This window comes from Elaeis guineensis, chromosome 8 (genome assembly GCF_000442705.2).
Source record: "Elaeis guineensis isolate ETL-2024a chromosome 8, EG11, whole genome shotgun sequence".
Taxonomy (NCBI): Eukaryota; Viridiplantae; Streptophyta; class Magnoliopsida; order Arecales; family Arecaceae; genus Elaeis; species Elaeis guineensis.
This window is the reverse complement of record NC_026000.2, coordinates 131,102,655-131,121,164: the sequence shown is the minus strand read 5'-3', so window position 1 is coordinate 131,121,164 and position 18,510 is coordinate 131,102,655. Positions and strand designations below refer to the sequence as shown.

Genomic DNA, 18,510 nt, shown 5'->3' with positions numbered 1-18,510 from the left:
CGGGATGAAGGGAGCAAAGCCAGCGGAGCTGCCACTTGCCGGTCACTTCAGACTCTCGAAGATCATGGCGCCACAGACTGAGGTGGAGGCTCAGGAGATGGAGAAGGTCCCTTATGCATGTATGCGATGGTCTGTTGTAGGCCAGACATCGCTCATGCAGTGAGTCAGGTTAGCAGGTTCATGACGCAGCCTGGCAGAGAGCACTGGAGAACTCTGAAGTGGATATTCAGATACCTGACGGGTTCAGTTGGAGTTGGCATCTGCTACGGACAGCGAGGAGGTGCAGTGGGATACTCTGACATGTCCAGAGAGGTTCAGGGGCTGATTGATGGTTATGTAGATGCAGACTTCGGTGGAGATGTGGATACCCGGAGGTCTACGACAGGCTTCATCTTTAGCCTGTATGGAGGTCCTATTTCTTGGAGATCGAGTCTGCAGCCTATCACGGCCCTATCCACTACAGAGACAGAGTACATCGGGCTGACAGAAGCAGTTAAGGAGCCAATTTGGCTCAAGAGTTTGTTGACGGAGATGGGCCTTACTCAGGAGGCCATTAGAGTGCACTGTGACAGCCAGAGTGTACTTCTATTAGCACAGAACTCAGTCTATCATGCAAGGACAAAGCACATCAACATTCGGTATCATCGAATTAGGAGCTTGTGGAGGATGATGAGGTGGAGCTGGTAAAGGTACACACCAAGAAGAATCCAGTTGATGCACTTACGAAGGTACTTCCACGGGACAGCTTTCAGAGATGTGTTGAGCTACTTCGGCTAATGGACAGAGTGGAGCTGGTTGAGACCTTGGGACATCAAGATGGAGATTGTTGTGATCCAGGTGGTGTGCCCAAGGCCTAGGGGACCAAGCTAAGGTCAAGGTCCATCATTCATGAGGGCTTCATGGAGGCTCTAGGACTAGTTGGGCCCTAGGTTGAAAGGCTATGGGCCTTTCGGGTTCTTGAGGTCTAGGTTATGTGGGCCTCAAGGGACCAACTCTTTATGGGCCAGGTCTGGGCCCAGGATAGGTGAGATTAGGTCGAGTCATGGGTGTATATGGGTTTGGGTTAACCTAATCTCCCATAGAGTTGGTCAAGGGAGTTTTGGGTTTGGATCACTTGACCCTGTGTTTATATATACATGTACTTGTATAGGTTTGATTAAGCCAAGGAAATACAGAACTCTTTCTCCCAAGTCTCTCTCTCTCTTCTTCCTCTCTCTCCAATAATTCTCCATACCTCGGGAGCAAGAAACCCTAGGGTTTCTTGCCGCCAGTCCATAAAAGGAAAGAAAAGCAAGGAGGCGCTAGCCCCTTCCCCCTTGCAGCCGCCAGTCATTTTCTTCTCTCCCTCTCTTTCAGCCACCCAAGCATCAGGTCCAGGATCTGAAATCTCTTGAGAAGAGGTTGATACAAGTTTCTCTCAGATCTGGAGTTGATCTGAGGTCGTTTGAGGCACGGGTGAGATCTCCATCAACAGATCTACAGGAAAGGCTGCAGCAGGACAGATCTGCATGGTCTGTTTCCATCTACCTTCTTCCCTATCTAGAATATTCTGATTGAGATCTATGAATGGAAGACTCGATCCAGGTCTGATCTGGTTGGGTACCAGATCTTGGAATTTTTAGAGGTGATTTCAGAGGCATTCTTCATCTGGAACGAAAGGCTGACGAAGAAGATAGCAACCAGGCTGATTTCGTCAAGAGCCTTTGATCGAGTCCAGAACTCTCCAGATCTGTTCGTTGCTGATTCCGCTGCACCCAAGGTCCGTGGAGGAGTCGGGATCATGCTCTAATATTAAGGTCTGGGAGTTCCGGCTTATGTCAAACAATTACAAACGACAAGCTTGGACCTAGGTCCAATAAGTATAATTTTGTAGGATACTCCAAGGAAATGAGGGGATACTACTTTTACCTTTTTGCTGAATAAAAGATATTTGTCAGCAGTAAGGCACACTTTTTAGAAAAGGAGTTCCTTAGTAAAGGAATAAGTGCCTCTAAAGTCGAGCTTGATGAAATTCGACAGGTAGAAGAACTGACACCAGTGACTGAATCTAAATCGAATTTGATAAGATCAAATCTGGAGCCCAATATACAAACATCCTTAAGATGATCTGGTAGAGTACCATGTCAGTCGGACAGATACCTAAGTTTTTTGATTCGGGATGGGGATCTGTTGAGCTCGATGAGAATAATGAGGATCCAGTTACTTACATAGATGCAATGCAGAGGTCCGACTCTGAGAAATGGCTTGAAGTCATGAAATTCGAAATAAAATCCATAAAGATCAATAATATATGGACATTGGTTGATCCACCTGAAGGGATAAAATCTATAGAATGTAAGTGGATTTTCAAAAAGAAAAAGAGCGCAGACGAAAAGGTGGAGACCTATAAAGCCCGTCTGGTTACTAAGAGGTATCGTTAACATTATCGTATTGACTATGATGAGATATTTTCTTCTGTGGCAATGCTCAAGTCTATTCGGATCATTCTTGCGATAGTGGCATACCTGGACTATGAAGTCTGACAAATGGATATGAAGATAGTTTTCCTAAATGAAGAGCTAAATGAAGAGATGTATATGATACAATTTGAAGGATTCGCATCCACAGACGAATCCAAGGTCCACAGACGAATCCAAGGTGTGCAAGCTTCAGAGATCCATTTATGGATTAAAGCAAGCATCTCAAAGTTAGAACATACGTTTTGATTAGGTGATCAGAATATATGACTTCGTTAATTAAGAATGGAGAGGAACCCAGTATATATAAGTGGGCTAATAGTTCAGTAATTATATTTCTTATTTTATATGTGGATGATATTCTCTTAATCAAAAATGATGTCCCTGCATTATAGAATAAAAGTATGGCTGTCATCACAATTCTTCATGAAGGATCTGAGAGAAGCAGCCTACATCTTAGGGATGAAGATCTATAAGGATATATCTAAGAGGCTGCTAAGACTCTCCCAATCAACATACATAAATACCATGCTGAAATGGTTCAGCATGGAGAATTTTAAGAAAAGCTATCTTTCGATAGGTCATAAAATTTTTTCTCTCGAAGAAAGATTATCCGACACCCCTCAAGAAAGAGGACGTATGAGTAAAATTTCATATACCTCGATGGTGGATTTTATAATGTACGTCATGACGTGTATGAGATCGGATGTGGCATACTCACTAGGAGTAGTGAGTAGATACCAATCATATCTGGATGAGAACCATTGGAAGGTTGCAAAAATCATCCTTAAGTATTTGAGAAATACTAAGTATCAGTGGCTCGTTTATAGAGAATCTAACTTGAAACTCGTGGGATATACTGATTTTAATTTTCAGTCAGATCGTGATGATAGCAAAAGCATGTCAAGATATGTCTTTATCCTAAATGGTGAAGCTGTTTGCTGAAAAAGTTTCAAGCAGCACATCGTAGCCGATTCAGTATGCGAGATAGAATATATCACGGCATCTGATGCAGCAAAGAAATCTGTATGGTTGAGAAAGTTCATCACCCAGTTTGGAGTGGCATCCTCCATCGATGGTCCAGTTCTACTTTATTACGATAGTACGAGAGCCATAGCTCAAGCAAAGAAGCGAAGGCACATCAGCGGATAAAACATATTCTGCGTCGCTACCACTTTGTCCGAAAAATCATGGATCCAGGTGACATTGATCTTCAGAAGATCGACGGAAAGGAGAATCTGGCCGACCCATTAACTAAAGTTCTTACGGTAAAGGAGTTCGAAGATCACAAAATGAAGATGGATATACGATACTGTACCAATTGGTTTTAGTACAAATGAGAGTTGTTGGAAAATATGTCTCAAAGTCAATCATCAGTCTGTTGACAGTTATGCTATTTGATGTAATTGTACATGAATTAATTAATAAAATATTTATTTAATAACTTTTATCATAAACTTGTATATTTTCTATATCGAACTTATGTGTTATGATGAAAGTTCTTAGAACTATTTTAAATCGATAAAGGAGGATTTATCGTTTAGTCCTTAAATGAGTTCACGATCAAATGATATGCTATTACTAGGATGATAGATATATCAAGTGTAGGTCATTATGTACCATATAGGTTGGTTGTCCTCTTAACCAAGGAGCGTAGAGACGCTGATATGGCATACAGGTGAAATATAGGAGTACATTTCATTGAATGTGACAAACTCCAGAGCACTCTGCTATCATAAGTCACTCCGAAGGGATATGGATATAAGTATCCTTCTGACCTAAGATCACCATGGTAACTTACAAACAACTCACTGTGCTTTAGTGCTGGACTACCTAAATTTTTAATTCAAGATCAGAAGATTTTTGGTACAATCAAGTACTTGTGAAGTCGGTGCATGAATCAAGATGAAATTAACCACTCTAAAAGATTGGAGAGAATGCTTTGTGTTTCAATTTAGTAAGACCTTGGCCAGGGCAATCTTTGTGAAGAGTCATAAGATTTATTAGGTTGAAACACATAATAGATGTAGTGTTAAGAGTTGATAGTTTAAACTCTAAGCCATCCTAGCATTAAGGATCAAAGGGATGAATTATACGATAACTATATCCAAATAGGTTCTTGAGTATTGCTTTGCATACATTCGACCTATCCGAACGTCGAATACCATTACTAGATGGTTACTCCGATTAGTATAGAAATTTATTTTTGTGCTATAAGATTAGGTTCAAACCTATAAGGTCACATATATTAGAAGTTTCTCTCCGATTAGCATGGACTGAGACTCTGCTGAAGAGTCCCAATGGACTGGAACTCTGTTGAAGAGTCTCACTGGATGGAGACTCTGGTGAAGAGTCCCATTGGATTTAGACTCTATCATTAATAGAGGATTAGTTAGTGATTAGATCACTAATTAGCTTAATTTGACTGTGTATTAAAGTCTGGATCAAGTCTAATTGAATTGGATTCAATCAGGTCAAGTATGATTAGGTTATGAGATAACCTAATCAGTAAGGAAGAAATAATTCAGATGTGATTGGATCTATGACTCAATTAATTCATTGATTTAATTAGATTTAATTAAAATTATAAGAGCCTAATTAGATTAAGTTCATCATATTTTATTTGGATCTAATTAAATTAGGTTTGAAAGAAATCCAATTGGTTAGACCCTAGAGTCCCAGATGAATGGGACTCTCTCCCTTGTGCCACCCAAAAAGTCTCACACCTTTTCTCACCGCACAAAATCAATTTATGCATGAGAATATCAGAAGCTAACCCTTCTTTTGTTGTCCATTAAGGATAGGATTTGGTTGGTTTTGAATTGAATTCAAAATGGTTTGAATTTCAACCTAAAACCCTATCCCTATCCTTCCACACGTTAGCTTTTTTTGAAGGCGCCCATTGTGTGTGAGAAAAGAAAGTATTCCTAATTATTTTCTATGACTAAATTTTTTTGGTAAGCCTCTCTTTAAGTCATATAAGGATGAGAAAATGCTGAAGTCAAATTGAAATTCAAAATAGTTTGAATTGCAACAAACTCCAGTTCTTATCCTATCTTACCTATTTTATGCGACAACAATAAAAAGACTGTAATTTTGTGTGCCAATTGATGGGAGCTTTTCACCATGAGATACCAAAGGGAAAGAGGGGCCAAAAACCTTCTTTGGGGTATGAGGTTTGGGTGGACTTCTATCTTTCTTGGCATGAACAAAGGAGGAGACCGATCTCCTCTCGGGTGAGAGACCTAGAACTATTCTAGAATTTTTAGATGAGAAAAAAATCAAAGAGAAGAGAGCCTTCATCAAATTTTTCTTCACCATCCAGCATTCTCTTCTAATCTATCTTCGACATCAAAAATATCTGAGGTGATCAAAGAAGGAGATCAAATCAAATCTGCCATTAGAAGTCGATTGCACGAGCTAGCACTTCTATGGAGGGCTGATCGGTTCGAGGACTTCGTGTGGATATCTGTAGAGATCGGATGCTTATGCGGCTATGAGCGACTAGAGAGGACATCTGAATCTACATTTTCGATCATGGAGTTTGACTAACCATGCTCAGATATTGGGTTCGGAACCCTAGAAGTGGTAGATTAGATATATTACTAAATGTTGTTTTTGATTCACATGCTTGTCATTTTAGATTCAAATTTTTATGCATATAAATTCATGTCATAAATCTATTTATAGGAGTTTCAAGATTAGATCTTATGTATGTATTTGTGGATTAAATAGTTTAATCTAATATTTTTTGCAACAAAATTTTGGAAATGCATGCATGAAACCCCTTCACATCCCAATACTACGTGCTTGATTTGCCCACAATGTTGTACAATACCCATGACTACGATCAAGCGATAGACAACTATCAACAATAATGCACCATCTATCATATAATGTTATTTTATTTGATAACCATATATCTCTTGATGGTGGCCATTGAGCCCAGCGTAGTACTCTATGGTGCAAATTATACACTACGGAGGATCTGGGATTCTGGACTTAAAAAGTCAAGATGGGGGTGCATGAGCTATAAGATGATACCTCAATGATGACTCCACACTCTTTCTCTCCCTCTCCTCTTAAAATAACTAGTTTTATTTTCGATAAAAAATTTAAGAGTGCCATAGAAGGAAAAAAAGGAACTCAATTAGCCCTAAGAACAAATTTTAGTGTATATATCAGCTTTGAGTCAATTTCAACCCATCCTATAAAACCTATACTTCATCTTGGATCATCCATTTTCTGATCTCTCCTTCCTTTATAAGTACTCACTTTTTAAATACTCTCCCTCCTCTTTCCACTAGGTTTTGCCACAGCCATGCTTCAACCTAACCCACAAATCTTATCAAATAGAAGGATGTCTGCTAGTGTGTAGCATGTGTCATGCCATCCTAATCATCTGCTTATGTTCTCAACTTGTATTGTATAAGGACCGCGAAACTTCCAAATCATAATATGAATATTAGATATTGCTTCATATCAAAATCATTCAATGATTGTTAAATGCAAGATAATCTCTAAAGTTATTGATTTTAGGTTTAATTTTGAGTTTGTAACTTGTCACCTTGCCTTGAGTAGAATAAATTTAACTAGAATGGCATTAGAAAACTTGAGTTTTTTCTCTTCTTGTTTCATTGATGCATTCTACTACACTAACAATGTTTGGATTTGTGTTCACTCCAAAGTCTTCACCAATCGTTGCATGGAAGCTACGTGGATAACAGACTTAGGAAAACAATGCAAGACTACAAAAAGAGACTATGTGTTGTTCTTTCCTAATTAACTAATGTCACAATTTGATTTACTTTTTACGAATTAATAAATAGTCATTGATTCGCAACTTTATGTAAAGTCTTGTATCTTTTAGAAATTAATGATTCTGAAATCATCTATCAAAGATCAAAGTAAGATCTATATTATAAAAAGACTCCACCAAATTACTTACCTTGACATCCTGTTTTATAGGATAGTGTAGATATTAGTTATTATGGTTGGTGAGGTAGTTTGGGAGGCCTATTAAGATATCATTATAAAATTTGATATTATTTCCAAATGAAGATTCCAATAAAGGCATGTATTTTGCTTTATTTAATTTACATGCAAAATTATGATTCTTCAAAATCATTTTGATATGTTTTGATAGTCCACCTCAACATAAGGCTCTATTGTAGCTAAGGCTGGAATTGGGCTGTGCTATACCTCTGCCCGAGCCTGATTGGGCCAGCCTAATTTAAATGCTCATATTTCCTTCAGACTGTGAGTTAGTGACCAATAACTTGTTAAGGTAGTAAATAATAGTAACAACAATAACCATGACATTGTTACTGTATCATATGATCCATTTCTTCAAGGAAAAGAACAAAATAGCACAAAAACAAAATACGTGGCTCAGAAGTAGAATATACTATGTCACTATTGTGAAGCAAAAAATCGTGCTAAAAGGACATGCATAATAACATAATTGAAGAGGTAAAACTTGAGTAATATGTTCCTTCATTCATAATAATCAAATGAAAACCATTATTTTCATATTTAACAGAAAGAACAAACATCCAAGAATGTGTGTACAAAAAGAACAGGCATCCATGACCATGAATATGTGTGTACCATGAAACTTGCACTGCTTCAACAAAGTTAAATAATTATAAGAAATTTGCAGCAAATCTTCATAACTTTGCTCCTCCATCTTCATTCATCTATTATCGTAAGAATCTATATTTTGAATAAAGTAAATAACTAGATATAAAAAAATTTAAATATAGAAACTTGTAAGTTTATATGGATAAAAAAATTATGAACATGATTACTAAAATTTACTATTCGGCTCCATCTGGGGTGTCATCATCTGCATTCAACTTTAAAAAACTCGAGCTACTTACACTTGTTAACACAAATATTATCATTAATCTTTGAAATATAGGTATAATAAATATTATGTAAATTTAAAAAATTTATATTTCTATGTCATATACTTCATGAAGTTAATCTTGTATACAAACCATGACCTCGATGGTAGATAGATTTAAAGAACTTTGATATTGATCTACAACTCTACCACTGATATTGAATGCCAACTCTGATCAAACCATCAAGATAAACATAGTGAGAATATCTCAAATATTTTTGATAGTATAGAATAGATTGTTGCATTACTCTTCCACCATATTAAGATATCAATTTTTTTATCTTCTAAATCAAAATACATATCATCATCCAAATAACTATCTAACTTTGATTTCTTTGGGCATTTCAAGGAACTTTGACTTCTAAATTCAATAAATTCCATATCAAGTTTTATTTTCTCCAATCTAAATGAAGTAACTAAACTTGTATCACTTTGTATATCATAATCAAATGTTAGCTCACTTAAACTTATAGAGGACTGCACCTTTATTGCATCTGCATACACATTATAAAGTTTATAAAGGAAAGTATGAATATCATGAATCATTTTTTTGTTCTTTTTCACATCAAATGCCCTTTCATTACAAACTCTATAATATCAACTTCGATCTATGATCCAAAATAGAAGCAATTACTAATAAATTATTGCATTGAGATCAATATTTATTGAACTTCTTTTGTATTTCGTTCATCAATTGTTTTGGTGTTTCATCAGCATGAACACTTACATATCCATCAATACCATCCTAATTCTCCAAAATTCTTTTTGGTACAAATTAGATGTGGCATACTTAGAATCAAAAAATATTTTAGTGGCATTGATAAAGACTTTTACGAATTTAAGAATTATAGCAGTCTTTTCCATTCATCATTGGTGGGAGATATGCATGAATGTTCAGTTGCATATCTAATAAAAATATCTTTATAGCTAAATATATCATACAATATTTTAAATATAAAATTCTATCTTATAGCAACATCCAAAGTGAGTCCTTCTAATAGAAAGTCTTAAATGCTATGCAATTTTATTAAAAAGTTATATTCGATATGGGATTATAGACACATATCTAACAATTTCTCGTATGTATTCAATTGTCCTGTAAATTATTTTCATTCTATTCTAAATCATAATATTTAATATATGTATAGCACATTTGATATATCTTTGCATCTTGCCAAATAATATTCTATAACAAAAATAATCTCTGACCCTTCAAATTATAGCATTATTTGTAGTGCAATTATCAAAAGTAATGGTATATATTTTAGAATCCAGTTTCCATTCATGAAGATAATTTGCAATAGCATCTTTAATTACAAACTTTATCTGAGAGTATGGTAGATTTTTGAAACTAATTATCTTCTTATACAGAATAAAATCAAAAATCAATATAATGTGCGGTGAGGGACATGTAACCAATTTTTTGATTTGATATCCAACTATCACTAGTAAAATTAATCCAAGAACTTAATTTCTTAAAACTACCATGCAATTTTTTTCTTTCTCCTTGATACAAAGCAATATAGTCATTTTTATAGTCTTACCACCTATAACATTGAATATTGGGTCAACAGATCACATAAAATTTATAAAAACAAAATGCTCAATAATACAAAAAGGAAGCTCATCACATGATAAATTTTGCAAGAATTTTTCTACTTTCTTCTTGATTGAATTTGAAAGACCACCAAATCTTTTCAATCTACTCTATAAATATTTGATTAATAAGATTCTTTTGATACTTCTGGCAAATATTTTCAAGATGACATTTCCGATGACTCATTCCTCCTTTAGTACTACTATGATACTATTTTATATATTTACAAGTATCTATTGATCCATTATTTTTTTCTTCTTGATAAAGTGATTCCAGACTGAAAACCTTTTCTTAATCTTTATCACAATTATTTTTAGTGTTATCTTCATTTTTATCATCCTCATCTCTTATATATTCAATAATCTCATTTTTACCTATTTAATTAGATTGAGATATAAATAAAAATCTTCCTTGCACTTTGATTTTGATAGTTCTAAATTAAGAGAAAAATAGTTAAAAATGTAAATAGAAAAGTGTGAAGTTTTATTTCATCAAGAATAAAGCCCAAAACTCCCACTTCTATATTATGTGATGTTTCTAGCTAACATGTGCAGACATTTTCAATTTTCAATCACTTAATATATAATCTATGATTCAATGATTTAAGAAAGAACAAATATACCTCTCTGGGTATCACTTTTAAAGTTTGAAGGAATTTCAATATAGACAAAAAAACTATCCAAAAGATATTTGGATTCCTTAAAAGTAATCTACAACTTTACATACATAGAGTGAGAGAGAGAGAGAGATAGAGTTTTTGTGTGTGTACTAGTGTACTCTTGTTCCAGAATGATCGAAGCCTCAATTCTATTAATCCAAAATCAATGACAAAATTTTGATATGGAGAATCCACATTGTTGAGTGTGATCTATATAACAAAAAGTATTTCAAAATCAAAAATCATCTAGTTCAAAGATAATTTGCCCGTGCATCAAGTGGTTCAAAAGTAGATCATTTAATGGCTTGATATGATGTTTTGCATGAGTTATTGTTTGGGAGTATCCAAATCTATTGAATTTTGGTACACAATTACAAAAATAATTTAAGAGGTATAGAATATGATCCAAAACTAAATTTTATGTTAACACATTAAATGCCACCCTGCTAAGCATCAATAAGATATTTGGGAAGTAGTATTTAGTAATTAGAGAATGTTGTAGAGATCAACCACAATTTACAAATTTAAATCAACAAACTAAAAATCTATTGAATTGATTAGTATTTGAAATGTTTCCAATGCTTAAATCTAGAGCTTACACCATTTCTCAAATTTGAAATTAAATAAACACTTGATTTAGTGACGTCAAATCATATAAGAGACTATAAATTAATTCTAGAGACACCACATTACAATAAGATAGCTAAAAGAATTTATAAAAATACAATATATAATTTTTGACATAACATTGTAAGAAACCTTTAGAAGCCTAAATTACATATACTATTAAATAAGAAGATATATGATGAGCCAGTCTGGAGGCTTAGAAAAAACTTTGGAATGGGAACTTGAACAATTAGAGGGATATTTGGGACCATGTTATCCCCACTAAAAAGGCATCTATTCATACTACCATAAACTAACAATGTGCTTTGTTTGAAATTCAACTTAATAAAATAAAACTTATGAGCACTTGAAGTTGGGATATAGTTTTATAATTCAAAACATGCAGCTACAAACTACCATAAACCAACCACAATATTGCGAATAAGCAATAATTAGCACATGTGGCTACAAATCAACCACAATACCAAAACTATAAAAACCATTAAGTGATTGCTACACATATAGAATTGAAAACACCAATTCCACACAAACTTCATGGCACATTAGCATACTAACATATATATACAGAGTCATTTGATGTATGAAACGAAAAATATAACAAGATAAATTAATTTTATCATGAATGCCTTGAATGGGTCATACCTCAAAGGGATTCGAAGAAGAGGAGCCTTACTCGAAATGGAGGACAATGGCTTGAGTGCTCTTACCACAAGACCACAAAAGACCGAATGAATGAAGCAATTAAGAGAAAAAGATATAAGATGATAGCACAAAATGGAGACATCAAATTAAATCGATATGAGAAAATAGTTCTTACGATTGAATAATTGGTTGTTGAGGCTTTGGGTCAATGATGGACACAAAGAGAGAGGGAAGACCCTCGCATAGCACTGCTAGATTGAATATGCAAAAACCAAGGACTAGGATAGCATTGGGAGAGGTGGGCCATGAAGGAGGAAGTAAAGGAGAAACCCTAGCTAGTTTCTCCAATCTCACACTTCCTCACTCTTAGGCAGGTAAGAGTTACTTGTTAGCAAAGATGCAAAGATCAAGGACAAGGAACTTAGGATAGGGCTGGAAGAGATGGCCTTGATGGAGGAAGTAAGGGAGAACCCTAGTTGATGTCTCTGATCTCAGGCTTCCTCATCTTAGGTAGATAGATGTCATTTGTCAGTGATCAGTAAAGGCTTAGAGCAACTTAATAGGACTTAAGTGGACTTAAACACGATAGACTCAGACCACCTCCAGGATCGGATAAGTCATTTTTTTTTAAATGTTTGAGGAGGTAAGTGACATTCCCTTCAGGATATTTTATATGTAATCTTATATAGGGAAGAAAGGTGGTTTTTTATAAACAAAATTTTGGCCAACAACACATCTAAACTAAGATAAATAGATGACAAATCATGAAACGACACCACTAACTGGTGCCCCAATAAAATATCCTTTGTATATAGTCTACAATGGAATGCATGTAACTCTAAGAACTTCATTAAGAAAAGGCTTCTCTAGCTAGGTTCCATATGAAGGAATGATTGCATGCCCGATCGATCAGATCAGGGTGTAGCGAAATTCAAAAACTTTTCGATCCGACGTGCGATCCGATGGAGATCTAATCTTGATCATGTCCAGATTGATCATGCATCTAGATTAAGAAAAAAATAGAAATTTAAATAATTTAAATCAGATTATAAGATGATCGCATTGCCTTGCATGGGTAGATGAACTTCACAGTCCGATGATCGTAGAGTTGTGAGATTCACTGTTGAGCTGCACACGTGTCCGACCTCTACAGGTATTCACTCGAGATCCGACTAGAATATTTTCTCCATCTTCAATCCATCTACTCCTAGATGGATTTGCAAACTCTTGGATCAGGCTTGGATCTGATCTCCGACAGGATTTCGGTCAACACTTGATCACAGTCTTCTCATTCATTTATGTAAATCAGATGGAACTCGATGCCTCGAGACCACTAGATGGGCCATCCAACAACTTTGGATGTGGAAGAGGAGGAGAGATCAGAGAAAAGAGGGAGAGGAGGCATGGATATGAGAGGAGGGATCTGAGATTTTTCTTCTGATCATTCATCTCATCAAACCATTTGATAGTAGCCCTTTTATAGATATTTGATCAGATCAAATGCTTTAAAGCAGAAGGACTCTGCTAAGGCATTGCCCCATCTGATTTCTCCTTCATTTTGTCGCACAAAAGCAAGATAAAAATCAGATTGGTGTGAACTTGGATAAGATGGTTGTCGTCCAAACCAATCCTCCCTTGATTCGAATTCAAACACTTCCAATTCGAATCTGAATTCAAATTCAATTTTGAATTCAGATATAACCTCCTCCTTATCTTTATCAGCAAGAGGATGGGGTTTATCCCCTTCTCTCTTCCTTGCTTATCTCCAAGTGGGTGACACATATATGGATCTCATCCATGTAGGCGTGCGCCCTCTCATCATTGTGAAGAAACCATATGGGGTGCCAAACAACCTAATCTGATTAGGTGGTTAATAATACCTGGGTGCACCAACTCTTGGTGCCCAATTAGAGCTTGCTTCGATTTGGTTTAGTCCTATCCAATAGGGGACCCAAAACAAGTAGGAGAAAATGAGTTTAACCATATGCTAGCATGGTTTCTTTAAACCCAAAGCTAGGACTTTAATTAATCCTAACCTAATCAAACTATACTTAGCCCAATTATGTAATTTTAGTTTAAAATTCTTGTTTGTGTGATCCCATAGATTCAATTCTGTCTAGTAGTGAGAAATATTATGATCTCCATCATCAATATCATTAAAAAAAATTTTAATAGATTGGAACCTTTCTAATTCAATAAATTAAAAATCATTGATCATCAAAAAAATTATTAATTAATCTCATAATTTACCAGTGACATCTGACAATATGTGATGGCAATCCAGTAGAATTGAATGATGAACCTCTAGGTACAATTATCATGCGATTTGATTTTTTTATTGTGAGTTTCGATGAGACATAGGTTAAGGATAACTCGTCAAACTTGATTCTTGTCATATGCTAGAATCAATTGACTCTAATCTGATGTGAAATCCAATAGAAACATCTTTCTATCTTTCACACTATCATTATCATGGACTTTGGGATTCAATTTCATGATCTACATAGGACTACTTCTCATCTATCGATGTCGATAAATCTCATCTTGATGTGCATCCTATTTCTATAACGAGTCTACTGCAGCTAACGTACACCTCAAGACTTCATATGACAAGAAGATCAAGTTATGATGTAGTCAAACTTCAGCAACCTCATTATGAGTAGTCGAGGTACTACGGATCAAAGAACTAGTCATACTACTGCAGCATCGAGTTAGTCACTGACAAGAAGGTAGACATCATAGTGACTACTCATGACTGGTCATGCTCAATATCCTTGTTCCTAACAAACACTTATACTCTCACTCTGGTGTCTCCACACCATAGCATCAAGACTCATCTATCCTAAAAAAATGATTGTACACCAATCTCTCTAGATCAAACAACGTCTCTGTGATGATCCTACAATCAGGAGCAATTTATGAATTAATTATAACGATACATGTCTCAAATTCTCAACTTTTGAGAATATATGTTATCATACCCATTTGAGATACTTAATAATATAGATTTGAATGATAATAAATCCAACTTTATTTATTTATAAGTTAATATTACAAAATATATCCTAAGAAAGTTTTATAAGTATCGGCCAATTTGACTTCTAGGGCATACATCTAACACCATAGACCCATGTTCAGCTTCTTTCTTTTATCTTTATCCATTCCTCATTTTGGCTGAAAGCTCAATGAGGGAATTATCCTTTTGCTCAAATGTCCACAGCCTAAACATGTATATCACTTGTTTCACTTCTTCTAGGTGCAAGTGTACCTCAAAGCAAAAAATTCTCCATTCTTTTTTTTTTAAAGGCACGAAAATCCAATCACAAGCAATGCGTTCGCAGCTAGATTTAAGCCGAGATGTATACCTGTTTATCAAGCTTTCCAAAAGTCTATCATGTTATTTGGAATGTGTTGTGATGGAATTCCTTGGAGTAACTTATCCTAGAAGGCATGCACAAATTGACATTCTAACATGAGATGATCTATGGTCTTTGTTTGATCTCCATACATAAAGTAGTTTTGTTGGATCTATATTCCTCTTCTCCTTAGATTCTCCATAGTTAGTATTTTATCATTGTAGCAGATCCAATTGAATATCTTTACCTTCTCTGGTATGATTACTTTTCAAATGCTCTTTGCAAAGGAAGAGAGTATACCTCCATGGATAAGGAATTTATAACATGATTTAATTGAAAATTATTTTGATGTAGTCTACTTCCACACTCTCCTATCACCATCCATTATGAGTGATAGTTTGTTTAACTTATTAAGTAGATCTTGAAATTCTATTCTTGCCCCAAATTTTTGAGGGGTTCCAAAGTTGAAGATATAATTTTCTTTGTTTATAAAGTTTGTAACGTTGTCATCCTATTTGATTTACTTTGATCGCAAAAGAGATTCGCCATGCCATAGACTTTTCCAAAATGAAGTTAAGAGGTTGTTTCCTATGACCGCTTCTATGCATTGTTTGAAAATTTCTGATATACTCAATATGTTTCTTCAAAATGGTGATGCTGTTCTTTGTAACTGGGGAGATTGGTTAAGTGGCGTTCCATTGTGATAATATATATTGATGATGAGAGATTTTAGATCTTTGGAGATCTAAGAAAAACATCCACCACTATTTCATAAGCAAGTTTGAATTTAGAGTCTTCAAATTTGATATTCCAAGCCCTCCCAAAATTTTAGTCTGCAAATTGTGTCCCAATTTCCTCGTGTCTATTATATGAATGTCCCTAGAGAAATTTTTGAGATATATAATTGATTCTTTTGATTATCTTCTTTGGTAAGAGTATGGTCGACATCCAGTATACTGATATGGTACGAAGCACCCAGTTGATCAATATGAGATAGTTTGCTATAAATAAGAGCTTATCCTTCCAATCAATAGGCATTTTTCAATTTTTTTCAATAAAAAATCTGAGTCACCTTTCTTCAATTTAGCATTATGTATGCAGAGGAATACCAAGATAAGTAACAGAAAAATTTGATGCCTTATCACCTAAGATTTTTGCATTGTTTTGAGTTTCAACTTTTGATAAATTCATGCCAAGAATTTGAGTCTTTCCAATGTTTATTTTCAAACCACTTAGTGTCTTGGGGTACTGCAAAAAAATTAGAGGGTCATCCATGTATTGAAGACACTGAATATTTCAGAATGTTGGGAGGACTTGCACCACTGATAATCCCTTTTGAGTTGGTCAGTTGGATCATTCTACTCAACATATCAGCCAGTAGGATGAAAAGCATTAGAAAAAAAGGATCTCCCTATTTAATACCTCTTTTGTTTGTGAACCATCTTCCTTTGGACCCATTTATTAGGATGCAGTTGCTTGAGGACTCTAGCAAGGATGATATCCAATCTATCTCTCATTTGCCATGAGGTCAAGAAGAAAGTTCCAAGAGATGCAATCAAAAGTTTTTTTTAAATCAACTTTACAAAGAATTTCTCTTGTTTTAATTCTTTTACAGTGTGTAATATTTTTGGCTGTAGTAATCCAGCTTTCGGATATCAATCTGTTTTTGACATTCTTAGCAAATGCGATGATTGGAAGCAACTATCAATTTACAGGAAATGTGTGGAAAAATTTGCATCAAAGGCTCCTTAACAATTAATAATAATATGGACATCATCCTGCATGCAGTGACAAACTCATCAGTTGTCAAGAAAGAAGAAATGCATCCATAGTGCTGCACGCAACAACATATTAATCCACTCGGTAAATGAGGACCAATCTTAAATTCTGTAGCAATCATTTCTTGATAGGAAAATATGGTTAGGTATGACTCATGCTTAATTTATTTGCAATCTCTATGGAACATGGGCCTCACATAGAATGATTTAATGTACCCTGTCTAAAATTTTCTGGCCCAATGGAATTTGATGAACAAATTAGTGGCTTGTCATAGACTTCTTTTGCCGCAGGTCAATGCCGTCCAGATCTCGAAACCGTTATAGCGGTTATATCTGTTGTTCTTTTTTGCAACGGCCGTTATTCAAAAGCTCACCTCCTCATGAAATTCTCTCTCCTACAGGCGTCGAACGTCGCAAAAACGTATCGACGGACGCCGCGTTTGTAGCGGGCTCCGGGAATAAGGGATGAAGGAAAAGGCATGTATATATAGTTATAGATATAGAAAGATCGCAGAGGGAGAGACTATAGGAAAAAAAAAAAAAAAATAGAAAAAGGAAACCCCTTCTCATTTCTTTATTATTTATTTTTTCTTTGGGAGGGAGAGGGAGGATTAGAGGAAGAGATCTCGGCCATGGCGATCCTTAGACCTTCTTCCTCTCCTCTCCTCTGCACTGTTGGCATCGTCTTGTTTTTCTTCTTCTTCTTCTTCTCTTCAGTCTGGCATCCCGTCGTCTTGGCCGCTGAGGATATCATTAAAGAAGACGACTCCATCGCCAAATTTCCCGGCTGCAACAATACATTCCGGATGGTAATTGAATCCATTCCCATTGTTTTATTCTTTTCTTTAGCGGTATATTTAGGGCATTATGAAGTGATTTTTCTTGGATTGATCCCTTTTTTCTTTTCAAGATCTTAACTTGGGAAATTTTCTCATTGATCCCGTGATTCTCTTTGATATGAAAGAATTTTGAGACTAACATTTTATATCAAGTCAAAATCAAAGCATGGGGAATTATGAGATATCAAAAAAAAAAAAAAAAAAAACTTGGTGAATTGTTATTAGTGTTTTAATTTTGCTTAACCTGAGATAAAGAAATTTGTCTATTGGGGTATGGCATCGTCCCAAGATGAAAACACATGCATTTGTGAACTTTCTTGGATGAAACAAACCTTTTTGTTTAGGAAAGAAGGGCATACTTGCTTTATGTTGAGGACTCTATCAAGAAGATTTCTGGATTTCTTTCCTTGTTTTTTAAAAGTAAAACTAGTTTCTTGACTTAGAAAAAGAGATGCCACTAGAGCCGTCAATTTAATTGAATATTCCTCTTTTATCTTTTCTATTAAGAGGAATGTTATTGTGATAGGACCTTGGTGTCTGTCAATTGTATTTCTAAAACACACACACACATAGAGCGAGCGAGAGAGAGAGAGAGAGAGAGAGAGAGAGAGAGAGGTGGAATAAGGGATATTTAATAGCTTTGTCAGGA

General features: G+C 35.3%; 1 protein-coding gene across 1 annotated transcript in view; it reads left to right on the top strand.

Moving 5' to 3' along the window:
- The first annotated feature begins 17,519 nt into the window (after positions 1 to 17,519).
- Positions 17,520 to 18,510, top strand: part of LOC105049590 (signal peptide peptidase-like 2) — a 103,518-nt gene continuing 102,527 nt past the window's right edge. The window contains 1 exon segment of the mRNA XM_073262192.1: positions 17,520 to 17,831. Coding sequence (XP_073118293.1) covers positions 17,655 to 17,831 — 177 coding nt within the window. The 5' untranslated portion in view covers positions 17,520 to 17,654.